Raw genomic sequence first — 26,188 nt, forward strand, 5'->3', positions numbered from 1 at the left:
AATGTAACAATTACTCTGCTAAATTTCACTTCAATGAGATTTATGGAAAATAGAGTAAAATGAAGAATCTGGAGAGCAGGAGACAGAAAGGGCTCTATTTCTGACAAATAACCAGTCATAGAACAATTCCTACTTACCCAGTGCCTGCTGACTGACTGTTTATCACACCTGTCAGCATCCTTTGGGATTGGGGATTGGATGGGGTTGGGGGGTCTTGTCCTAACCCTCCCCTGCATCATTTACTCTTCCTTTGCTTCCCGGTATGATCCGTTCTGTTTATCCAAACCATGGAAACTCCCGTGGCTTCGGTGCACTTCGGAGCTGCCCTGGAAATCACTTCTCTGGTCAGGCATTTAGCACTTTTTAACTTGATTGTTTCCCCTCAAAATGTGTGGATTTTTCTTTATCACTGGTGCCTGATCATTCACCTCTGGAAGGAGACATTCCCTAGGAGACACCCAGGCTGGTGCCTGCCTCACACAGTTGTGCTGTCCTTGACTTACCACTTCTTGTAAAGGATCTAATGTCCGTATTTCAGGCAGTTTCGCACTCACAAACCGAATTTGTGCCAAGCCTCTGTACCCAGGCAGAGCCCAGCAGGAGGCCAGGCTGGCAGCTCTCCAAGCACCAGGGTTTGGATGGGGCTGGTTTTTGCTCCATTCCTCCCGAATCACCCAGTCCTTAAACTGAACATTTGAACAAACAACACCGATACACTCACTGCACCGCCAGGGCTCTCCCTGCCACGTGTGTCCTCCAGAAAACCTGCTGGCTGGAGCAGTGCTTGGAAGCAGCACTTCCTTCTGCTATTACTGTCACCTCACTGAGTCTTTTATTAACAGCTTTTCATCCTACTGTAGGGGGTTTTTTTGGGATTAGCAGTTGCTGAGGCCTGGAGCGAGGAGAGGGATCATCGAGCACTGACAGCCTGAAACAAAAGCAGGTGGGTGGGTGGGTGGGGTGGGTTGTGTGCTGCAAAAAACCCTCATCTTGGGCCTGCTCAGAAAAGTTTTGGGGCTGTCTTTTTTTTTGTTATTTGTATTTTTGTCTGCTTTTGAGTTGTTTTTTGGGGGGTGGTTGTTTTTTCCCCTTGCAATCCGCACTACAAGCTGCAGTGATGTATATAAAATTCAATCTAATACGCTGAAATTAGATTTCTTCAGTTAATGCTGAGGGTTGACCTCAAGCTGAGCTGCCGCTTGGCCCCCCATTGCCCTCAGAGTTTTAAGCTCTTGCTCTGAGTAGGAGACAATGCCATCTCCTTTTCAATTAAAAAAAGTTGGTAATTAATCTATTTTTAATGCGCTGCTGGATCCCCACGTACGTGCGAAGGGAAAGGGAGAACATTAAATTGTACCTGCAGAGGGAGGGAAATTAGTCTGCTACTGGGAAGATAATTCTGTTAAATGAACAAAGCTGTTAACTGTGAGGTGGTCGAAGCCTTTGCAGCAGTGAACATCAGTTAACTGTCCCAGCTGATGATGCAGCAGGGGGGACGGTGGAAGGAGCACTGGGAAAGGGGCTGGGACTGGGCAGCCTGTGCCAGGGCCTGCCCACCCTCCCAGGGAAGGGTTTCTCCCCATTGTCCCACCTACCCCTGCCCTCCTTCAGCTCAAGGCTGTCACAGCATCGCTCAGGTGTCTGTCCCAGGGGGTTGATTCCAGAGGTACCTCCGTCCCAGGTGTGCAGCCAGCCCAGGTCCCTCGTGTCCCTGCTCCGTGTCACCGGCCCTCCTGGGGACAGCAGGAGAGTCTCCCTGAGGAACAACAGCTCCCCGTGTCCAGGGAGAGCACTGCTGGCTCCGGGCAGCTCGTGCAGTCAGTAACAGTCTGCAGGGATAAATCAGATGCACAAAATGCTTTTATTGTGTCCAAGCAGGATCCATCAGACTGCAGGTCTCATATACAGCAGGAGTCATTTACACAGACCACAGCTTCGAATACAGGAGGAGACAACTCAGCACTGGGGGCTGCTCACCTGGCCCAGGTGAGCCCTGGGCTTGGGTCCAGAGTACAAGGGTCCTACAAATACTGTACAGGGCTGTACCCCAGGAAGGACCTGAGAAATACAGGCTGAGATCATGGGAGTTGTACAGAGCAAATCCAGGGGAAACTACAACGTGGTTCTCCAGCTGGGTAAATTAATATGTACATCCTTGCTATCAACTCCTGTAAATGCTCACAAAAATCTGTTTGAAATGTGTCTATGCATTTACTTATCCCTGATTCCAAAATAAAGCAGATGTAGCCTTTCAAGGTACGTACCTGATTTTTCCTGGTAGTTTTCAGCAGTTATTTATTATATATATATATATATTTATAAGTGTCTATATCCTTAAAAGCTCCTGAATATTGAAATTTGCAGTAGCTCTGTCTACAAGCAGGCAGAAGTAGAGGCAGGTTTCTATAGATGCAAAACCCAATATTTAATCATGGCTTTCTTGGTTTAAGGTTTATGGAGAAGTAGAATTTTGCAGAGAGCTGTTGGTTCAGTAACCTGACATGCGAGGTTGGGTTTCCTAACGCTGCTCAGGGAGGCTTCCCAGGAGCACCCACAGCTGGAGTAGCTGTACAGTTAGGAGCTGAACTAAGTTCTAACTGATTCTCTGTCTTACAGCTTTTATTCAGCTACAAACAAAACCTAAAGCTTATACTCAGCGTCTCTAAAAGCAACCAAAGTCTGAGCTCGCCCCTTCCACCTGTTAACCTGAAGAAACTTTATAGTTGAGATTTCCCAAACGTGGTTTTATTAAAACCTGAAGTTGTATCTGGCTTTTCTTCATTGAAAAAATAGATCTGTACATCCTTCTTTAATTACCAAGTACCTGAAGGTTATAAATTAGTTTGTTGGTTTGTTTTTTTTTTTTTTTGCTTTACAAGTGTTTTTCACAGCACAAGCATGAGGTGCAGAGAGGAAAGTAAAAATTAATGAACTCGGTCGAAGGTAAGAAAAAATACAGGATTATTCCTGGTTAGAAGAGAGATCGGCTGTGCCTTTTTGATTTCACTGCAGATTGGTAGCAAGAGCACACATCTCGAAGGGTCCAGTGACAGGAGACACCGAGCAGCAGGTGCTGAATGATTCTCATGCCCGGCTATTGGGTCGGGGCTGTACGGCTGTACAGAGCACTTCTACACCATGCAGTGCAGGCAGCTCATGCAGAGCATTAGGATCTGTAGTCCTTCTTGCCGTAGGGCTTGTTTCCCAGGATATTGTCTATCTCGTTCACGATGTGGGACGTCATCTTTGGAAGGACCTGCGGGGAGAAGGCGGCCCCTGTTTAATCAAGGTTGGTTCCAAATTTAAACCCAGATTTTATCAGATAACATTTCCTCTGGGGTTTTTGTGTGTGACAGATATTAAACATTCATCTAATAACTCTCTCCCTTAAAGGAGGAACCACTGGACTGCCTTTACTCAGTGAGAGATTCATGGCAATGCCCCTGAACTTGCTGGGCTGCAGTGGGACACGAGCTGGTGCCAGGGCAGCACAGGGAGAGGAGGCTGATTGTGACGAACAGCAGATTCATTAAGGTGGGTGCAGGTGACATATGGCAGCACAGAATCCATCACAGCGTGCCCTGGAATAGGGTCCCTTTCCCTTTCAGACACGTTAAACCTGCTGATGCCTCCATGGTGTCACTGGATACATCTATAACCACCACCAGTGTGGTAAATCCTGGTGACACCCTAGATTTGCCTAATTAAGGGGCATAAACAGAATTGCAGGACAAAATACCAAGTACTGGCACTAAATTAAGAGAAGGAGGGTGCTGAGGTGTGGGGGTGTCACCCCCAGGGAGCTGAGCAGAGCTAGACCCCCAGGGAGGGGCCACCACCACCTGCACTTACCTGGATGGCTCCGAGGTTCTCGATCAGCTGCTCCGGGTTGGAAGACCCCAGAAGGACAGAGCTGACACCCTCGTTCCTCAGGCACCAAGCTGGAATAAAGGCATGAGGTCAGCAACAAGGTGGAGTGATGTGGCCTCACCCCAGAGCCTGAAGTGTGACAACCTCTGAGAACCACATCGTTCTCCTGTGTCTGTTGGGCCAGTGTGCTGAACTGCGGGGAGGGAGGTGGCTTCCAGAGGGGAGGGAGCAGAGAAACAGGCAGGTTGGACCCTGAGGAGGCTCAAAATACCCTGGCAGTCACAGGCTCATGTTGATGCTGGAAATAATCTTATTTTATGTAATTGTTGCCCAGAGCAGCCGTGGCTGCCCCAGCCCTGGGAGTGTCCAAGGCCAGGCTGGACGGGGCTTGGAGCAACCTGTGCTAGTGGAAGGTGTTGCTGCCCATGGCAGGGGGTGGAATGAGTGATCTTTACACTCCCTTCCAGCCCAAAGCATTCCAGGATAAATAATCCCTTAAGCATTCAGATAACAAACCCATCTCTAGCTACAGGCCCAGCCCAAGCCACCCCTTGCCCTGTGTGAAAGACAACCCATCTTTTCCTGCGCTGCCCTTCCCCAAACCATCCCTGAGGGCTGCACAGAGCAGGGGAGCAGCCCCAGAGCCCCCCAGGGTGCCCAGCCCGGGACCCACCGACAGCCAGCTGGGGCAGGGTGCACCCCAGGCGCTCGGCGATGGGAGACAGGTCCTTCAGCTTCCCCTGCTGCTTCCTGCCCTCCTCGCTGATGATCTTCTCCTTCAGCCACTGGTAGCACTGCAGACCAGGCACATTGCACTGCTGTCAGCTTCCATCTCCCAAAATGGAAACTTTAACCCCATTTATAATTACAGACATATATATATATTTATATACATATATGTCTGTAATGGCACTTGAAAAGCCATGGCCAACCCAGGAGGTCGTGGGGGCTGAATGACACAAAGTTTGGCTCCCCAAAGCAATTAGGACAGGACCAGAATGTCCCTGGATCTACATCACCCTGGCTTTATGCAGCTGATGGACTCACTCCAGAACCTGGAACCTCCCTAACTTCTCTTTTTGGACCATTGAATCCCATCACAGAGCAGACAAAAAAAAAAGTGAAATATTAGTCAGCTTGAGAAGATTTTGACCCAAACCCCTCCAAAAAAAATTGTGAGGGAATATCTGATCTTGTTCAAGATTAAAACATTAATTAAAGCAAAGTGGGACTTCAGTTCTCCCAGCTCCAGACTTGGAGGTTGGTGCTGCTGCACTCTCAGCAATTTAATTTGGACCCCTCTCACCATCCACCTTCTCCAATAGCCTTTACCAAGAGTTACTAATACACTGTGGTTGGAAAAAAAAAAAAAAACAACAAAACAATGAAACAGCCCATTTCCTTTAAAAAGCACCAAAGAGAGCAGAGCCAGCCCAGGGACAGCCGTCACTCTGCTGGCACTGCCACGCAGTGCTGGCTTTTGCCTGGCTGGAACAGAGGCCCAGATCCCATCTGGCTTGGGTTTTTCCCAAATCCATGACATTTTAGTGCTCTGCCACCTTTCAAACCATTAAACCACATGTGCAGGATCTGGGAGGAGACCCCGTAGCTCCCAGTAAGAATAAAAGGAGGGTCACTGTGGAGATTTCCGGATCTTTTCCCACCTTAACGATTCCATGATAACCATCAGCCAGGAGCATCAGGGGGCAGCACCCAGTGTCCTGCAGCCCCCACCCTGCCCCCAGCCCCTGCCAGTGCCCAGCTCTGCGTGGGGAACCCGAGCGTGTTCTAACCCGGATCCTCCTCACTCGCAGAGCGGTTGCCAGAGAAACCATCCATGGACACACAGCCCGGCCTTCTCCCAGGGATCCCTTTCCCCTCTGTTACCCCCCTGCCCTCTCCAAGCAGCCCCTCTCCCACAGGCCCCAGGAATACCTTGAGGGAAGCCCTGGAGCTCTCTGGGACCCCATTGCCGTATTTCCCTGAGATGATCCCGCAGGCCAGCGGGGACCACGTCATTGCTCCCACCCCTGCAGAGAGAACAGAGCAGGGCACGTCAGGGCAGTGGGAGACATCAGAGCTGTACCAAAACCAGGACTTTCAGTCAAAAAAGGAAATAAAAGCAAACCAGTTTCTGCTTGTTTCTATTGCCACCGGCAGCGACGTTCAGTCAGTGCTTCCAGGGAGATGCTGCTGCTGCCCTGATGTATTTATTTAGATGATTAATATAATTAAAAAATAAAATAATGATTACTCCTTAATGCATCAGCAGCATGTCCCTGGAAGACACTGACTGCCTTAATCATCCAAAAAGCCTCTTTCAGGAGCCTCCAGCCCCATCCTGGCTCCTGCAGCAGCGAAGCACCTGAGCTCCTGAGCAGGCATCTCCTCTGCCTGCCACCATCACATCCTTCCTGCTGGCAGGGGACCAGCTCCCTCCCCTGCTCCTCAGACCCCTGGGAGAGGCACGAGGAGGTGCTGGTGGCTTTGGATACAGGGCAGAGGTGGCACTTTGATGGGCCACACAAGTCTCAGAGGAAGAGGCGGTCATGGCAATTAATACTTAATATTTATTCACATACTATATTAATACATAATATTAAGGAATACTTCTTTATCAGAGCCACAGTGAACTGGTTTTTCTTTCATGTCCTTTAGGACATGAAAGAAAAACCAGTTCACTGTGGCTCTGATAAAGAAGTATTCACACACACACACCTGTCTGTGTCCTGCTGCCACCTGAAGCCCCAGGTCACCCTTGCTCTCTCTCTCTCTGGGGACGCACGAGCCAAAAGGCACAGCAGCCTCAGACTCACCAATTTTGTGATATAACTCTGGCAGCTGAACCTCCACTTTCTCTCTCTGGAACAGATGATATTCAGCCTGTTCACACACGGGTGGGATCATGTTGAACTGCCTGGCCACGGAGTAGGCTTCCTGGAGAGGAGAAACCAGCAGGAAAGGACTTCAGTACCTGCAAATATCCTGCAGGACACACCAGCAACACTCCCGGGGACAACCAGCTCGAGTCTTCCCTTTAGCAAGGGGAAGGGGGGAAGCAGCAGGATGCTCCTGGAATCTCTTGGAATCCCAGACTGGTTTGGACCGGGAGGGACCTCAAAGCTCATATTGTTCCACCCCCTGCCACGGGCAGGGACGCCTCCCATTAGACCAGGCTGGCCACGAGCACTGACGTCAAACCCAGAGACACCTTGAATTCCCCCTGAATTCCATCAAACCCAGCCAAACCGCCCAAACCCCCAGCTCAGCCCTGCTCCTGATCAGCACCGGGCTCACTGTGAACAGCTTCTCACATTATATCTGAGGGGCAAGGGTCCTGGCTGGGGTGAAACCCCCCCAGCAATTCCCAGAGCTGTCCTTACCATGATCTCCATGGCGCTCCAGCGGGACGTGCCCCAGTACATGGCCATGCCCTGGTTGATCACGTGCGTCATCGCCCGCACGATCTCTGCAGGAGAAAAGGGAGAAAAGCAGGATGAGGAGTGCCCAGAGGCCACGTTTACAGCACCAGATCCTCCCCAGGCCACTCGCAGATTCCAAGAGCGCTGACAGTCCCAAGCAGTTTGCACTGAACACCAGCTCTGCTCCTTTCTTTTGCTCAAGCGTGGATGGAAAAGCATTTTCAGTGCAAATATGAAGATGCTGATCTCCTGCCCACCAGCACCTTGGCAGAGCATTTCTTTTAAAATTTAGCACAAGGGGGCAGCACAGTGGAAAAATGAACTGCAGGATCAATTCGTTTTAATGTTTGTTTCCTAAAAGAATATATCTGGGTCTGCTTGATTTTACCAGGAGCACTGGGATGCTGGGGGTCAAACTGCAGAACTGGATGGCTGAACCCCCCTTCACCAAGGGCCCTGTCACCCTGGGGTGTCACCTCTGCAAAGCCAGGCCGCCTGGCGCCTGGAGGATCCTGTCATGCCTGTAAATTGTAATCCCTGTGCTCTCCTTTGGATAAGGACTCCAGGCACGGCTGTCTCGAGATCAAGACGAGCTGCCTTTTATACCGTCAGGATTCTCGTCCTACTTAGGGAAGAAAAGAGAAGGATCTTGACAGGCAGGAGATGACACTGCCAGCCTGGGCCCTGGGTGAGATCCTGCTGCAGGCAGCCAGGGGCAGCTCAGGATGGGCAAATCTCCATTTGCAACCTGCAGGGCTGGGCTTTGTTGGACACAGAGACCTGCCCTAAACCCCAACACTAATCCACCGGTCTGAGGGAATCAGGAAAAGGAAACAAAAATCCCAAAAAACGTTAAAGGCACCACTGAGACATGAAGGAAACTTCTATTTCCTTCCAAAACAAACTCATTTCACTGAAGTGTAAATATAGAACCATGGACTGATTGGGGATGGAAGGGACCTTAAAGACCATCTCGTTCCAACCCCCTGCCGTGGGCAGGGACACCTTCCCCCTGTGCAGGTACACTGGGCTCCAGGATACCCCAAACGAGCTATTTCTAGCTTTCATTAAAAATCGTTTTTCACTTGCTACCCTCCCCAGCCTCAGCCTGTAAGTGATCCTCCCCTCCCTTGCTCCCTCCCTGTCAGCACCAGCTTCTCCCCGGGCTCAGTTTTCTATTTTTGCCCCACCACCATTTGGGAGCCTTGACAAACATTTCGTCATACGCCTCTTACACATCTCAGCCCGGGCTTGTTTTCATTTCTCCCACCTCTACTCCTTTCAAGAAAAACCCAAGTCAACTCAGAAAATATATAGGTACCTTCTTGTTTACAGAGCCTGCTCCCATGGGGATGGGATGTGGGAATAGCACATCCCTGGATCTCTTGGCCTGCCAGCTGGACACCCAAATGGCACCATTTAGGAACAGGAGATTTTTTCTTTTTTTTGAATATAAATAAATGTTTCCAACCCCAGAAAACAGCCTCTGGCAGCATAATAATAATTCTGAAGCAGCTTGAAGTTCCCTGGTAGGAACACTGTCCCCTTCCCTCCCTGCATTCCAGAGCTGTGGGTGCTGGCTGTGCCATGGGCACCCAGCACTGAGACAGTGGGACCCCAGGACCCTCCTTCCCCCCCAGCTGGAGCTGCACAGCTGGAAAAGCCTCTTGGGGTGAAGAAAAACCATCTGCCTGCGCAGCTGGGGGATCAGATCTTCAGGCTGGACAGGACTTGGAGCAGCCTGGTCTAGTGGAGGGTGTCCCTGCCCGTGGCAGAGGGGTTGGAATGAGAGGCACTTTAAGGTCCTTTCCAGCCCAAACCTCTCCCTGGTTTTCCTGTGGGAAAGGCACAGGCAGGGAAGGTGCTGGAGCAGGGCTGTGTGCAGGGAAGGCAGCGCAGCCCTCCCTGCACGCTCTGGGAGAGCGGCACCAGCAGATGGTTCAGCAGATGCTCTGGGATAGAAGTGGCTTAGTAGGTGAACCACAAAAAAAGCAGGAAGAACATGGGTAGAAGCTCCACCGTGCCATTCATAACAAGAGTGTCCCTTCCCTCACCCCAGCCCGGTCCCAGCAGGCTCCCCCCAGCCCGTGCCTGGCTGCCAGGGCCGTGCTGCCCGTGGGATCTACAGCATCAGCTGGGAAATGCCTCCCACTGACCCACAGCACACTGCTGGAGGCTCCGGGGTGGCTGGACTATGCCCACGTGCCACACACAGGTATTTGGTTATCAGTGACTGCGAAATGCAACTGGAACACAAAGTCACAGATCCTGCAAGTCCTTCAATCCACCCCCTGATTTACCAGCCTGGATTTAACAAGGAACACTCCCCACCAGCCCAACCCTGGGCAGAGCATCGCTGCTGGCTGTGCTGGCACACCCTGCTGTGTCCTGCCTTAAATCCAAACACAAACCCACTTCATCTGAAGGATTCAGGAAAAGGAAATAAACCCCTCAAATAACATTAAAGCCGCTACTGGGACATAAAGGAAACTTTCATTTCCTTCCAAAACACATAAATACATTTCAATAAATATGGACTCATGGAATGGTTTGGGAAGGGACCTTAATTTAATTCCAAGCCCCTGCCATGGGCAGGGACAGCTTGCATGGACCAGGACACCACAAATGAGATATTTCATATTTAAAGTGCCCCAACTGAATATTTAAACTAAAAATTGGTTTTCCTTTCCTGCCCTCCTCAGTGTCAGCCCCTAGGCCAGGATCAGGTGAAACCTTTAAGCCAAGCTTGCACCCACCTTCCATGGGGGTGTTGTTGTCCGGCCGGTTTGCAAAGACCACGTCCACATATTCCAGCTGCAGCCTCTGGAGAGAAGCCTTCAGCCCTGGGGATGGAGAGCAGAGACAAGACAGGCAGGGTCAGAGGGAGGCAGAGCTGGCAGCACAGAACAGAGCCAAAACGGGGCTAAAATAAGCTTGGGGGATTTAAATACATGTATTTTTAGGTGTATGCACACAACCACCCAGGGCATGAGAGGGATTCTGAGTATGATTGTCCCCATAGGAAGGGGAAAACACCAGCCTGGCCACTTGCAGGGGCCCCTCCTTCCATGAGAATTGGCTTTAATTTTGAATTCCCCTGAGGTGTGGGTTGAACAGCCCCCAGGCACTGAGCGTGCCCATGACAGCTGCCAGGGCCTGGGTGCTGTGCCCTGCTCCTGTCCTGAGATGATTTCAGCCAAATTTTGTCACAGAGCTTTCTGGGCAAGTCCTTGCTCCAGCCCCACCTCAGGATGGGTGGCCTCAGGGGGACACTGCAGGGATGCAGCCCCAGAGGGGAGGCTGATGCCTCGTGATGAGCAGCTGAAGCACCAGGGAGGGTTTTTCCTCCTGTCAGGGTGGGCTGTGCCCACCAACACTGAGCAAAGGGCAGAGGGAGTCTGGCAGAGCAAGTCAAGGCTCTTTGCAGCTCAGTCCACAACTGTCCAGGCTTTGACAGCCTCTCTGGGAGGACCTGATGGGAGATGGCATTGAAACCCTACAGATATAGATATATACGTATGTGTGTGTGAGAGAGGAGAGATGGGCATTTTACCCATCTCAAAATTCACCAAACATTTCCAGCCTCCTCTATTTTGACTCATTCTTCATGAACATTCAGAAAAACATTTTGTTCTTGGGAAGATTTATAGCAAATAAGTGTTAGAAATCCTCCTCTCTCTCACGCACACAGACATATATATATATATATATATACAGACATATATATGTATAAAATAGCTAACATTGACCTTAACGTCACTTGCTCTGTGTTCTCTGAAGTTAACCCAACTGCTGCCAGGGTTTTTCCATCATTTCAGGAAGCAGCTCCACGAGGAATGGGAAATGGGTGGCTTTGGAGCACCTGTGACACAGCTGCCCTTTCCCTGAGCACCTCTGGGTCCGGTGCCAGCACCTCACAGGGGGTTATTCAAATCAAAACTCAACAAAATGCTGCCAAAACCCTTTCTCCAGCACTGCCTTAGTCTGAAAGCCACGTCCTAATGTAGCTGAATCCTGCAAACACCTGATGGGGAAAACTTCCCAGGGCAAACCCAGCTGTGTGGAGAACTGCCCACGCTCCAGGGATGCTCCTTATCTATCAGGGTCAGGAAGGAGGAGGATGGAAGGAGCCAAACCTGCACCCCAGGCTCTGCTTTGGGCAGTGCTCATCCCACCTGACCTGCCTGGGACAGCACCTGCCAGGGGAGATGAGGGGGCAGTGACATCCCAGGACAGGGTGGGTGGTACAAACACAGGCACAGTGTTTGCCATATAACCCACATTTCCCACACATCCAGCGAGGCAGGGAAAGGCAGCGCATGGCATTGCCCAGAGGGATGGGGCACGGCCTGGAGGGAGCCAGGGGAGGGATGTCCAACAAAACTGGGCACCTGAGGAGAGACAGCACTGAGGGCAAAGCTCAGCTGTGCCAGCCAGGGCCTGGCACCCCTCCAGAGGCTGTTCCTGCAGGCTGACATCATGCCCACATCCCCATCCTCATCCCTCCTGCTCGTGTCCCACCGCTGGGAAGAGCTGGGGGTGCCCAGGGAGCAGCTTCCTCCAGCAAACCCCAAAGCTCACTGAGCAGGGGGGCTGGGAGTGCAAGGCATTTGCTCACACTTCTTGAAAAAGGTCAAAACAATCCTTTGGTGCATTCTGGGCACTTCACAGCCAAGTCTGGGAGCTGCCCACGTGGGGTCAGGTTGGTTAGTTGGTTGTCCACACTGGGATCAGACAGACCTGGCTGACAGGGTCCAGCTGGGTGCACCCCACCCCAAAAGGACAGCCAGGCACTGCCAGAGCCCACCCTGGCCCACACCCACCTTCAATGATGTGTTTCCTTGAAAGGCCTCTCTCCGTTTCAGCTCTGCAAGGGAAAAAACAGGAACAGGCTGTGAGGGACCGGAGGTGCCAAGGGCTGGGCAGCACTGACTTGTATTGTGGCTTAAACAGCCCCAAAATCAGAATCACACACTGGGTTGGGCTGGAAGGGACCTTAAAGACACTTACTTTCCACCCCAGTACAGCTTTGTGGTTATGACCAGGCTGGACCTCCTGCAAACAAAGCAGAAAAAAATATTATTGTTAATTGAAAATAATATAAATAACCAAGCAGGATGCTGCCCATCGACAACTTCTGAAATCTAGGAACGGGATTTCTGCTGGCAGCACTCAAACAGGAAAGAGCAGGAGTGAACCACTGGGGAGACACCAGTGCTGATCTGGGGGGAATTAGCCCTGAACTGAGGGAACTCTGGCAGTCCCTGAGCAAACAGGAGCTCCATTTGTATCAGTGAATGGCACCGCTGTGCACAGGGAGCTGTTCCTCAGCCTCGTGCTTGGAGCAGCAGAGGGGATCCAAGCTTTAGCTCTTTTAGAAGATGGAAAGTGAAGAATCCTGGAGGCATTTTGGCAAAATACATGTTCATAAATATTTAGGACGTGAGGAAATGGAATGAAGCTGCATCAGGGGAAGCTGGGATTGGACATCAGGATAGGGGTCCAGAAATCAAAGCTAATTCAAGTGGAGGGACCAAAAAAACCTCCAAACATTTTTAATTACAGCGTGAGCAATCTCCAGACCCTTAACCAAGGGCTGCAGCACTGTTCCCTCCTGCCAGCCATGCCCAGTGCTCCTCATCATCATGCAGTATTCCCAGAGTTATTAAAACTCAAGAGCGATCCATCGGGATTAATCTCTAAACTCCTACATGATGTCAAATCAAGGATTTATCATTCCCCAACCACCTTGCTGCATAACCAGACACGTACAGAACAATTTCTCCAGCTTTAATTGGACTTCTTCCACAGCATGCAGAGTATTTCCTACTGAACACTCAGTCAGCCCCCTAACTCAGGGCTGCTGATTGTGGAGACAGCACTGCTAGAACCCATCCTTCAGTCAGCCTGGCTGTGACACACGGGAGGCCTTTAAAGATTATGTAAATGCTCTTTAAACTGCACACCATATGCTAATGTGCATCATTTGAATTAGGTATCACCTCCTGCCAGGCTCCCCGAGATGAAGGCCCCGTCACAGCTTTGCATCCCTAATGCACACCCTCCTCACGGGCACCCTGTGCCACACATCACCCTCCCTGCGGGGCCACGGGCACACTGCCAGGAGTGTTAGCTGACAGGAGGAGTCACAGCCTCCTGAAGCCACTGGGCACTCCCAAAACACCCAGGGGAGGGTTTTTGTTTGGCCCTGGAGAGGTCTGGCTGCTCCGTGTGTGACCGTCATGCCACACGGCAGCACCCGCTCCCGGCATGGCACCGCCACACGGTCCAGAAGGATCGGCTGGTGCCAAAGGGTTCACTTGTCTTGGGGGACAGGGAGTGCCATACAGTACCTCCAGCCCTTCTTCTTCAGGATGTTGCCCAGGATGACCTCAGCCCTGTGCAGGAGAGAGCCCGGGGTGAGGGAGGCAGGAGGATGCTCAGCCCCACGGACACCATCGACCCCATCTGCCCAACCCGTGCCCCCCACACCAGCCTGCAGCTCTGCCCTCCCCTCCTGACACGACCCCCAGCTGGGACACATCCCCTCTGTCGACCCAAAGCACCTTGTGCACCCATTCCTGCAGGGACAGACCCCCATCCCTGATCCCCATTTCTGCCAGACCCCACTCTGGGAAGCAGAGCCGCTCTGACCCCACAGCAGGGACACGACGTCCCAGCCCACCTTCCACAGCGCACACGAGCCCTGTAAATCATCCCCAGGCAGATTTATTAGGGATGGATGTTTTCCCCCCTCCACAGTGACACTAAGAGCATTAGCTCCGCTGCAGCCAGAGCTGTTCCCGCCGGGAGCTGTCAGGGGCCCTGGCCATTCATCACCATTAAGATCCACTCTGACTTTTCATTTATTCAGGATATTTTTCTCCCTGTGCCAACAGCAAGGGCCACGAGAGACACGTTCCAATCTGTGCTGGGTACAAGAGAGTTTGGGTAATTCATCTGATTTTCTTTTTGAGTGCTCCAAACGTGAGGTTTTTTTCAGGGAGAGGAGTTTCCCAAGCACCGCCACAGCCCACACCACCAGTGGCTGTGCCACAGCAGAGCCCGTGTCCCTGCCCATGGGACCAGCTGGTCCCTGGGTGCCCCCCAAGGAGCAGAGCCCGTGTCCCTGCCCATGGGAGCAGCTGGTCCCTGGGTGTCCCCCAAGCCCCCCCAGAGCAGGGCCCCTCACTCACTTGCCGGCCGCGTACACCTCGGCCGTGTCGAACAGGTTGACGCCGCTCTCGTAGGCGATGGTCATCAGCTGCTCGGCCACCTGGGGCAGGGAGAGGGCACAGGGGTCACAGCCCGAGCCATCAGTGCCCTCCCACACCAGGAAAGGCCCCTGAGGGCACAGAGGGGCTCCAGCAGGGCTGGGAGGGGTGTGAGCACCCCCTGCCCGGGGCAGACCCTTAGACAGGGCACCCAGGGGGTCGTGGACTGGCCTGAGAGGCACCAAAACATGGATTGGCAGCAATCTCCATTTGACTCACCCTGGGAGGAATTAATCTCTTCCCCCAGGAGCTTTCTAATAGGAAAGCAGCCAAGAACTTAATAGGTTTACAGAAGATACTCTGCAAATCTACAGAGTTTAACACAGAATGGTGAGTTTAATGTTTTTCTGGCTACCTGACAGGCTGTCCTGCAGCTCTCCACAGATGCTGCGGGGCATGGAAACATCTGAAAGTCATTCAGTGGGGTCCCCACGGGGGTCTCACTGCTCCCTGGGGGATGCTGCACCCCATGGGGCTGGGAGCTCTGGGCCAGCATCCCAAGGGTGAGCATCCCTCGAGGATGGGGTTGTGTTTCTGCCCTAGTTTTCCATGCATGACCCCTCTGCATGGATTTATTCAAGGTAAGGAGGGCAGGAGTACCAGGGAGCAAAGTGATCATCAGAACAAGTCACCTCACAGTGCCAAGAGATAAACCTGGTGCTCCACCAGGAGAAGCAGCGGCACCAGGAAAGATCAAGCGAATTAAAAGCTTTGAGTTCAGGCTCCTGGGCTCTTTTGCTCATTCCAGGGCTATTTTAATGGTTCTCCCATGCCCTGGGGAAGGCAGCTGGGGCTGCTCTCCCATGGGCACTGACATCTGGAGCATTCCTGGGCTGCAGGGAAGCCCACGTGCTGCCCAGCGCTCCGGGATTAACGGGGACCGGGAGCCATCTGCTGCAGGGAGGAGCCCCGAGGAAACCCGAGCTCACCTCCGTTTGTGTCAGCTCATCACGTAAAAATAAACCACGGCGGTGAGCCCAGCCCCTGCCAGCGTTTACAGCTGCTGCCCATTTCCTGCAGGACAAAAGCAGTGCCCGATTTCCACTCCGCTGCCAGTGGGGACAGCGTGGGAGAGCAGCAGGCTGTGAGGGGTAGATGGGGTTTGTTCTCTGGAAATGACACATTCATTAGGGGTTTGCAGCAGCAGCAGCAGCTTTGTGCAGCTCTCCCTGTGCAGGAGGGGGCTCCTCCAGTTCTGGTAGTCCTGGTCTCATTAAAAACACCTCACCCTGCTCTGGGCTTACCCCCAGCAGCACTTACCTCGTCCGAGATCTGGCCCCCAAAAGTGACCCATGTCCCTGGAAAAAAAAAAAACCACAAAAGAATCTGTTACTACAAGAGGCTTTTAACACCCAAAATTTCACTTGACCAAAATTCAGGCTCCTTGGGGTTAAATGGGTTTAAAAGGGGGTGAGCTGGGTCAGAGCGTGGTGTGTGCCCAGGAGAGCCCCCTCTGCCAGGGTGGGAAAGCACATTCAGGTGCTCAGGGCAGTGCCAGGGGATGTTATTCTGCCAAAATATGGTTTGATTCAAATCATAGAATCACTGTAGAATGGTTTGGTTTGGGAGGCACCCTAAAGATCCTCCAGTGCCACCCCCTGCCATGGGCAGGGACACCTCCCACTGCCCCAGGTTGCTCCAAGCCCCGTCCAACCTGGCCTTGGGCACTTCCAGGCCTTGAAATCTGAAGTTCTTTGCAAAACAGAGTTTGTTTTCCAAAGCTTCAATTTGATAAACCAGAAAAAAACTTAATGATGCTGCCTCGACATGTCACTTGGGGAAGGAAAAGCTTCTTAAGCATGTGCTCCATTCCACATCATACAGGCCAAAAAGAAAAAAAAAATAAGAAAGAAATATCTCCTTTGACATGAAGTATTTAAAACCCAGAGTGACTTTTCCCTGGGATCTTTTCCATGAAGCCAATGTCCAAAGCCAAGGCAAAGCCGATGGGCAGAGCTTTCCTTAGGCTGGCTCCAGCAGGAGCTGCAGTTTAGACTCAGTGGCAGACTCTGGTCTATTATTAGGAAAACCTGGGGCATTATTTCTTCAGGATCATTGCCTAAAAAAAAAAAATAAATAATTAAAAATAATCTATGGTGGAAACAACGTGTGGATTTAACCAGCTCCTAGAATAGTCTGCATTGGAAAGGACCTTTTAAAGGTCACCTGGTCCAGCCCCCCCAAGGATTTCCTATGGGAACATTATCTCCTGTATGTATTTTATATGGATGTATTTAAGGAATACATCTTTCCTGAGGAACTGGAAGGAAGAGGGAGCTGGGGAAGCAGCAGGTCACACACAGGACACCGCTCAGCCCTCCCTCCGTCCCTGCCCGTGTGACCTCACCGAGCCCTCCGGGCGCGGCAGTGGCTGTGCCATGGCCTGTGCCCGTGCCAGCTCCTCCAGCGTGCCTGGCTCTGCAGCTTTCCCTCCTGCTCCTCCCCAGCTGGGGAAAAAAATCACATGTCATTCACTGAAAGGACGGGGCAGAGCTCACGTGGCTCACTCAAAACACTCCAGAATTTCAAATTCTGACTTAAAACATCCCTCCCTAAGGAGGGCACAGGGGTTCAGCTTTTCCAAGCTGGAAAAGCCACCGAGATTTTCCTCCACCTTTAAATGTGTTCCAGGCCAGACTGGACTTCAGTGATCCCTGGGGGTCCCTTCCTGCTGAGAATAGTCTATGATTCTAAGTTGCACAGCAGCCAGGTCTGGTAGAAAGTGTCCCTGTCCCTGGAGGGGATTGGAGCTGGATGGGCTTTAAGGTCCCTCCGACCCAAACCCGTGTGTGTGAATGATGATTTGAGCGAGGCAGGGACAGCAGTGCCGGTGAGGGGTCGAGCTCTGGTGCTGCAGAGGGACAAAACTTCAGTTGTGCCTGCCTGGTGGCACTCACAGAGATGCAGCAGATCCATAACTGTGGGGAAGGTGAACCCTGAGCAGAGGCAGAAGCAGGGCAGGTCCCTGCTGCTCACACCGGAGCTGCTTTGATCAGCCCTGGCTGCAACAGAGCACGAGTCGTCGTCTCTGTCAGGAGAATCTTGCTCTCTTTCCCTCAAAAAAAAAAAAGGTCAATCTGAATTTTTTAATACTTCGGGTTTCTTTGAGTGCAAACAAAGTTATTTAAAGATGCACAAAGCGTGAGTTCAAACCGAAACTCCCGATTTTCCCGCAGAACAACCCGAGCCAAGTTTTCACAGATCAGAAATATGGAAATAAAAGAAATGAGCAAAGAGCACACATATTTCTAGCTAATTTTACACTCACTTCTGCTCTCCATAAGGACAATAATGGGGGAGGAGCTACCCCTGCAACACCTTACTGGTTACAGACCTCAGGAGAGGTATTTTCTCTTACTATTGGAGTAAAATGCTCTGGTCCTGTACAAAGGTAAAAAACAAAAGCAGTTTCAATTTATCATTAAGCTTCTTCATGTAGATAAAAAAACCCCAACCAAATGAAGCCTGATTTCCATGTGAAAGCTTTGGAGGTGTTATTTTTATTAGGAATACATTAAAAGGTGTTTCTATTGAAAAATGGGTTGCGACTGTTTATCCCAAAGTGATGATTTTCTTTTGCACAAGCAGCACACAGGCACCCAGCACAGGTGAGAACACCCTCAGGAGCACATGGATGGGCAATCCTGGGGGTCTCTTTTTGCCATGATCGTCACAAAAACCAACAGGGAGGGGAGTTTTGGCTCGGCCAAGTGATCTCTGAGCCATCAGATGTGGCTGGGAAAGGGAGAAGCTCCGGGTGGGAGTCAGGAGCAGGGAAGGCAGCTCAGGAATCCCCCTCCAAGACCACCCTTGGGCAGCTGAGGTGAGGGGCACCCACTCCCTGAGCAGCTGGGGCAGAGGCACAGCATGGCACAGGCACAGCATGGCACAGGCTGCTCAACTCCCTTTTCAAATGAAATCTTTAAAAAAGGCAAAAACAAGCACAAGGCACATTTGGCATTTCAAACAACAGCCAAGGATGATTCACAGCCTCAGCCAATACACTGATTTCGGAAGAAAAATATACTGGAGAAAGATACATCTTGTTTAATTGCTACTTTCCCCCTTTCCAGTCGCTGCCTCTCTAGCTTATCCCATTCATGGTTTACAGAGGCACCCTCTGCCCCAGGGCTCAGCGTGGCAGTGGCAGACAGACCCCTCTCTCCTGCCCTTTGCCATCACCCCGCTCCCTTGCCTTGGAAAACAGCTTTCCAACTGCATATCCTCCCCTTCCACAGGAATTTCTGCATTAAGCCCAGATTTGGCTCCATTTCCATCACACCCCCGAGCCCAGCAAGGTGTGATTCTTAGTGGGATTTGTGCCAGTGCAAAATCCACCCCTCGCTAATGTCACTGCCAGCAGATGTGTCACCTCTGCAGGAATTCCTGGCTCAGCTCCACGCTTCTCCTCCTGCCAGCACAGCTATCCCTGCCCTGCTCCTGGCCAGGATGGTGCCACATGGAGCTCTGGCACGTGGGGCTGCTCTGGAGCCCAGCCCTGGGCACAGCAGGATCTGTGCAAAATCTCTTTCCCAGAGCAAAGCCCAAGGGGGAAACAGCAGCATCTGACCACTTTGGGCTGAAAAACCTCTATTTTGGTAGCCAATTTCCAGCACAGGGTATCCCAGTAGTGGCTGCAGGAATTGCTAGCTCGGGGAGATTTTTTTTCCTGTGCTTTTGTCGATGCTTTTGTGATTTGGGATGGCTGGTTTTGTCCTGCTGCTCGTTTCCTTTGAGGCAGGGCTCATCACCTTGTTGGAGGCTGTCTCAACATCCTCTCAAAACCAACGGGAATCCACAGGCAGGATTTGCTCTGAACTAAATACATGAAAAACATGACCTTGTTTTTCCCCTGCATCACAACCACGTTTCGGATCCAGCATCAGGCCAAGAGCCTTGTGCCAGCCCAGGGCTGGGCTGTGAAGCTCCCTGAGTTAAATCCTGCCCTGGAGGTAGCACACTCAGGAGGAGGTGAGAGCTCAGCCCAGCCAGGGGCAGGACAGCACCAGGAGCCCAGGGAAGCTCAGCCTGGCACATCAGCCCAGCAAGCCAGGAACGATGCTCAGCCTTTGCTCCAAGGGGCTCAGCTATGCCCAGACACCACCCAGGGGGCTCAGGGGCCCTTCCCAAACATCCCTGCCTGTGGAATCACTGCCATCTCCCCTGTCCTGCCCTCGCCCCACACCGGTGGCACCCCCAGCAAACACACTCGTGGATGGCCACGTGAGCTGGGAAAGGCAGGGCAGCATTAAAGGCTCTGTGTTGCCTCAGCCCTTCCTGCCTTTGATTCCTGCCCCACTTCCCGTTTTTTCTCCACTTTTTCATCCTGCAGGATGAAGAGCACTCCCACCTTGCTGAGATTTTGCAAGGCTTTAGAGGAAGACTGCTGAGCCTTCAGAAACTTTAGTGAACCTTAAATTAGATTTTCATGCTGCAGAGAGCATAGGGAAACACATTTATCTTTTGGGGAACTGCAACAGAGAAGCCATTTAGAAAAGTCATATAAGGCAGTGCTGGGAACAGACACCTGATGGATCTGCAGTGGGAGAGGTGGGATAAGGGGGGATGGTTTGAAAGCGAAAGAGAGGAGATTTAGATTAATTAGGGAGACATTCTTGGCTGTGAGGGTGGGCAGGCCCTGGCACAGGTTGCCCAGAGAAGCTGTGGCTGCCCCTGGATCCCTGGAAGTGCCCAAGGCCAGGTTGGACAGGGCTTGGAGCAACCTGGGCTGGTGGAAGAGGGGTGGAACTGGATGGGCTTTAAGCTCTCCTTTCCCGGTTCCTGCTGTCAGGATCAGTGCTGCTGGAGCAGGCTGGGCTGCCCAGCAGCCCCCCATGTCCCTCCACAGCTGTGCTCACAAAGGCTCAGTATATTTAGATGCTGCTGCAGTTCCACCCTCTTGGAATTCAAGAAAAGCTCTACAGAATGTTTTTCTTTTCTTTTCCTGCTGCTGCTTCCTTCCCGGAGCTTTTCTCCTCCACCACAACATCAGCACTCGGGGAAACTGTGGATGATAAATAAAACCTCTGCCCAGATAAGACAAGTCCTTTCCGAGGCTGGGTCTATTTTAACCAGAAGGGCTCTTGGCAGAAGGGGCCTTATTTATATGACTTGTGGTACAGGGTGACTTTCACAATTCACTCTATTTTAAAATCCAAAAGGAGCTGACACCTGCCCTGTGAGCATTCCCAGCCCTGGCAGGGAGGGAGCTGGGAGGGGATCCCACAGCCCCGCTGGTGGTGCCAGGCACAGGCAGAGAGCCCAGGCCCTGCTGGCTCCCAAGGCAGCAGCACTTCCTCAGCCACACCTGGATCCTGGGAATACTCAGCCTTCATCAGTGCCACCCGGGCAGGTAAAGCCCCCTGGGAACTCCTGGGCTCCAACAAGCTCCTGTTTTCCAGAAGCCTCCAGCCCTTATTTTTCTGTCTGAACAGCAGCCTGAGCTGAATAACCACAGAGTGCTTTCAATTAGGAGGGACCTGAAAGCTCATCTCATTCCAACACCCTGCCGTGGGCAGGGATACCTTCCACTATCCCAGGTTGCTCAGAGCTACTAATAATATTATGGTTCAATAATGTTACTGTTATTGGACTTTTCAAGGCAAATTCCAGTCACCCCCGACCCGAATCCCATCCAGGATGGAAATGACTGATGGCTAAAGCCAAGCATCCTATGGGATGGCCACGAGCCTACAGACAGGACAGGAGTGTTCTCCTCAACCCTAGGGGAATGTTTCACAGGTTTATACCTCAGAACAGACTCCTCGTGTCTATGTGTGTATGTAAATTGATTTAAATACTCTGACTGAGTGGAGATCAATATTGCCATCTTAGATTCGTAATTAGCTTAGGCTCACAATTAAGTTACTGTTGTGCTTATAGCAAATCCTATTGAGTCATTTTATAAATGTTAAATTAGCCAACTGATTAAGCACTGCCACTGTTGTGTTGATTAAGCATTGCTAAGTCCTTTAGACCCAAACCATTGATCCAGTTTGGTCCAGGGGCTGCTCTGAACCCCCTGACTCCATAGGAGGGTCTCCCTCCCCCTGTGCATCCTCACCCTCCTGTGCCCCCCTATCCACTCAAATCACTGGAGACTGATTTCCACCCCATTTCCCTCTGTGTGCTCTCTATAGTAATAGAAAGAACTGTGCCATCAAACTCTCTCATGCTTTTACAAATTCACATTAACCCGGTTTTGCCAAACCATTTCCAGCGATTCTTTGAGCGACCCAAACCACGCTGGTGCCTCCAGCTGCCTGTGCCAGCCCCTCTGGCCCCCCAGGAACAGGGACCCCTATTCAAACAGTGCTGGAGGGGCTCTGGCAGAGCAGGGCATCCATCCCTGGGGGGGCTGGGCACATCCCCAGGGCATTTAAGCTGCTGATGCCCAGCCCTGCACTGTGGGAAGGTGCTCACAGCGAGGAAACAGCCTCCCCCTTCCCTCCAGCATTGGGTTTTCATAAAAACATCCATATGTCTGTACTGCCAGCACTGTGCCACGGGTGGCTGAGCTGCCAGCAGAGCATCACTGGCTGAGCAAAGCCAGCAGCAGTGATCCAGCCCAGGGCACACAAGCAGCCACAGACCAGGGGCTGGGGGAGCTCAGCATCCTCACAGCCCCCACAGGGCTGTGCTCAGATCAAATACTGACAGGATGAAACACTGAGGAGATATCCTTTAGTTTTCCAGTCAGCCTGGAACAGGAACAACAAGGTATAAAGGCTGGCTAAAATGAAATAAATGAAATAAAAGCCCAGGCAGATTGGTGTCCCCAGGGCCAGAGCTGTGACACTCAGAGCTGCTGGGCACACTCAGACATGTCAGCTGTGACCTCTGGGGGCTGTTCCTCACGGGCACTGGGGCACAGCAGAAGGGTTTGATGGCACAACCCCTCATAGAGCTCGAGCGCTGTGGGGGGAGAACGTCGTGGCAGCCAAAGGTACTCACCCAGTCCAAGGCATGACACTCTCAGCCCCGATTTCCCAAGGTTCCTGAAACGAAAAGAAAGGAATTAGAAAATACTGTTCCTTCCCAGTATCCTGCCCAAGCTGGTGGATTCTCCACAAACCCCAATATCCCATGTGGAGGCAGCGCCAGGATCCCCAACACCAGCTGCTGCTGCACATCCAGGAGATAAAATTATCCCCTGAGCCAGGCTGGAGACAAGATAATCAGCCCTCAGACCGTGCAGTGTGCCACACATCAAACCCCTGTCCTGTCACCACAGCACAAAATCCCCTTTAATTACAAAATCCCCTTTAATTCCACCCTCCTGCTCCGACCTCCACAGGGCAGCCTGGGCTGGCCAAGTGTTCTGCCACATCAAGGTGTAATTTAGGGACCATCCATCTACCTTTCACTGCAGAGCACCACAAATATTCTCAGCACTTTCTACTGCTCCTGCTGAATTATTTAAAGCCAAATAAAATAAAATAAGACAGAAGAAAGAGGCCTGCTCACCCACAGGGAGGGTCAGGACAAAACACCCGACATTAGCACAGGTTGTGCCCTGTGCTTTCAGCTCTTTCTCTTTTTACACGCTGGATTTTGTGGCCATTTCAGGTTTTCATTCTTATGGCACAAATTCCCCCTGGAGCACAGCCAGAGGCATCCCCAGGGGGGCAGGAGGGCCAGCCCAGCATCCTTGGCACTGAGGTGCCCACTCTCCCACCACTCCAGGACTTCTTATGCCCCTGCTGCATCCAAAATTTAGCCCTGATGATGAGCATTTAAAATTGTGGGAGACACAGGAGCTTGACCTGGAGTAGCTGTTTGAGAAGCTGCAGCTGCATCTCCAGCCCCACGAGCCCCCGGGCTCACAGCACGGCTGGGGCAGGCACTGACCTGATTCTTTTTTCTGTTCTATTTTTTCTTCCTTTTTTTTTTCCCCTTTTCTATATTTTCTTCCTTTTTTTTTTTTTCTTTTTTTTTTTTTTTTTTTTTTTTTTTTTTTTTTTTTTTTTTTTTTTTTTTTTTTTTTTTTTGAATGCAAGCACAGCTGGACCCTGCAGCCCCAAGCCAGAACAGCACAAACACTGCCCATCCTCCCCAGCACAGAGTGCAGCCCTCAGAAGGTTCAGATGCAAACCCCAGCAGCTGCCTGGCTGCTCCAGACAGAGCTGCACCACTGCAGGAATTCCCAGTCCCTGCCACTGGGATTTCTGCTGGACACAGCCCATAACACTCCGTGGAGCCAAGGGCTGCTGTTCCTTCCCCAGCAGTTCAGGATTATCTTATGGAAGAGGGGTTTTTAAATCCTATTTCTCCCTGACCTGTTCTTTGCCTTTCAGAGTCTGGCTCTGCACAGGCTCGTGGCTGTGAGGACACAGCTCAGTCATGTGCCCCCTTTCTACATAAACATAAATATAAATATACACACCCCTTCCCTTTTTATATACACAGAAACCACCTTTGATGTACAAACACAGATAAATCTGTTACCTTCGTGCCAATACATCTCCACACACACCCCTTTATACACATAAATGCATTTATAACTGCACATGGATACACACACAGTGTGAGTGAGTCCCTGGGGTGTTTCCACGCCTTTTTAGGGGTCACCACTCCCCCAGCAGTGGGGTCTGTCCCAGGGTCTCAGCCCACACACCAGTGACTGTCCCACCCTGTCCTGTCCTTCCCCACAGGTCCCCAGTGCCACAAAGCCACGTCAGGGCTTGTCCCTCCCCGCTCCAGGGATTCGGGGGGTAAAACACACTCAGCTTTGTTCCAGGGAGCAATAACCAGCTCTTTGGACAGCCTGGCCAACCACCAAATCTGGAGAGAAATATCGTGTTTGGATTTCCAAAGCTTTGCCATTTGCTTTAGCACACACCTGACCTGGATATTCGGAAGGTTTGTTGAGAGGCGAAGCTGAAAATGCCAAGTTTCTTAGTGCAAAATCCCTCTGGCAAAGGGAGCTCAGAGGATGCAGGGCAGGAGCATCTCCAGCCTGGAGAGCACCACCAGGTTTGCCTCCATCCCTGGCACTCAGAGACTCTCTGGGGAGTGGGAATGTGGAGGGGCCACAAAACCAGCTGAGAGCTGGTCCCACTGGGGATGCCTGAGCTCCCAGCACGGCCTGGTGCTGCTGAAGAGCTCCCAGGCACTGAGCTGCTCCCAGCTCCTAGGGCAGAGCAGGAATTTCTCTGGGGAGTGTCAGTTCGAGACCTGGTTCTCCTCTACCTCCCTGCACAGAAGGGAAAACCCAGCAAAGACCCACAAAAATACAAAACCCCACCAAGCAAATACATCTATACATTTACACCTATTTTTGCAGCTGCCAGCTGTGTGTGCATGGATACCTGTATGCCTCAAACATCTACCAGTGGTGGTACCCAACATCCCACCTGCCCACAGCCTTCTCTGCCAAACTTGAACCACAAGGGAGACCTGGAGGTGTCCAACCCCTCACCCCTGAGTTCTCTAAAGGCAGAGTCCAAAGCCAAACAGCACCATGCCAGCTTGGTGCCCAAAGCTACGGCACGGCCCAGCCTGGGCTCTGGAGAAGCCTCCCAAGGGGATGGGATGGGGAAAGGAACAGCAAGGACGAGGTTTTGTGGCAGGGCACTGGGCATCTCCCTGAGTGCCCACAGGGGAGCTGCACAAACCTCCCCAGGAGTGCCTAAGAAAAAGAAGAAAAAAACCCGAGAGCCCAGCCCTGCAGGAGGGTGTGACACAGCCCCGCTCTCCTGGCACAAGCCCACGGTGACATTTTCCCTGCGCGGCAGGAGCCGGAGCCAACAGCCCCGTCCCCGCAGCACCAGCGGCTCCGCCAGATTGCGCCGGGCTGGCTGAGCCTCTGAATCACGGCAAACACAGCTTGGAGTCAGGGCTGTTGTTAAAAATACACCCCGGCACCACAACAGCGCTCGGGGAGGGCTGACATTTCCCTCGACTAGGCTTTTCCGAGCGTTCCCGAGGAGCTGAAGGTCCCTGCCGCTGTCTCCGCAGGTTCCGCGGCCGTGGCATCCTCCACGTGCGGCAGCCCCGGGAGCTGCAGCGAAATGCCAGGTGGCCCCACGCAAACAGCCTGGCACCACGTGCCGGCAGCCTGGCAGCCAAAAGGCTGGGGAGAGGCGTCAGCCCGGCACCCACCGGAGCCGGGAGCCCACGGGAATGAATGAACGAACGGCACCTTCCCGCCCAGCGGGACCCTCGGGGGTGGCACAGCCACAGGGCTGGTCCCCGACCCCTCTGTCCGGGAAAATCACAGCCTTGTTTTCTCTTGCCACATCCCTGCCTGCTCCTTCCTCACCCTCAGGCTCAGCATCCCCATCGTTGTAGGGATTTTCCCCTGGGATGAGCTCAGGTTTTTGCCTGGTGGCCTGGCAGGCAGTGCCCCAGCTGGGTGGGCATCAGCTCTGTGGGTGAAGGGGTTATTCCAGCTGCTCAGACACCTGGCAACTCTTTGCTCAACTGCTCCTGCCCCTTCCCTGCCTGCAGCAAAGAGAAAAGCCTCTACCTGGGCAGCAGTACCACATCCCTGGGGCTCGAGGGCACAAAGGGCTCCGATCCACTTCACCTCTGTGACCAGTTCCCACTTTCCTCGCTTCTCATGGATTCACCACCCCTTATCAGCAGCTCAGCCCAGCCTGGGCACCACAGCTGGCTCCT

General features: G+C 52.2%; 1 protein-coding gene across 2 annotated transcripts in view; it reads right to left on the reverse strand.

The window, feature by feature from the left end:
* Positions 1-1,842: 1,842 nt before the first annotated feature.
* KCNAB1 (potassium voltage-gated channel subfamily A member regulatory beta subunit 1) overlaps positions 1,843-26,188 on the reverse strand; it is a 57,246-nt gene continuing 32,900 nt past the window's right edge. For both annotated transcript variants that reach the window (XM_027894849.1, XM_027894850.1), the window contains exons 2-14: positions 22,520-22,563; positions 15,827-15,864; positions 14,489-14,568; positions 13,646-13,690; positions 12,303-12,347; positions 12,116-12,159; positions 10,049-10,135; positions 7,254-7,339; positions 6,687-6,807; positions 5,806-5,900; positions 4,544-4,664; positions 3,853-3,941; positions 1,843-3,256 (exon numbers count right to left, since the gene is read on the reverse strand). In XM_027894849.1, coding sequence (XP_027750650.1) covers positions 3,167-3,256; positions 3,853-3,941; positions 4,544-4,664; positions 5,806-5,900; positions 6,687-6,807; positions 7,254-7,339; positions 10,049-10,135; positions 12,116-12,159; positions 12,303-12,347; positions 13,646-13,690; positions 14,489-14,568; positions 15,827-15,864; positions 22,520-22,563 — 985 coding nt within the window. In that variant the 3' untranslated portion in view covers positions 1,843-3,166. The remainder of the gene's footprint in view (positions 3,257-3,852; positions 3,942-4,543; positions 4,665-5,805; positions 5,901-6,686; positions 6,808-7,253; positions 7,340-10,048; positions 10,136-12,115; positions 12,160-12,302; positions 12,348-13,645; positions 13,691-14,488; positions 14,569-15,826; positions 15,865-22,519; positions 22,564-26,188) is intronic.

The sequence above is a fragment of the Empidonax traillii genome, unplaced genomic scaffold, assembly GCF_003031625.1.
Source record: "Empidonax traillii isolate 1590-97213 ecotype Southwest subspecies unplaced genomic scaffold, ASM303162v1 scaffold444:size1099390, whole genome shotgun sequence".
Taxonomy (NCBI): domain Eukaryota; kingdom Metazoa; phylum Chordata; class Aves; order Passeriformes; family Tyrannidae; genus Empidonax; species Empidonax traillii.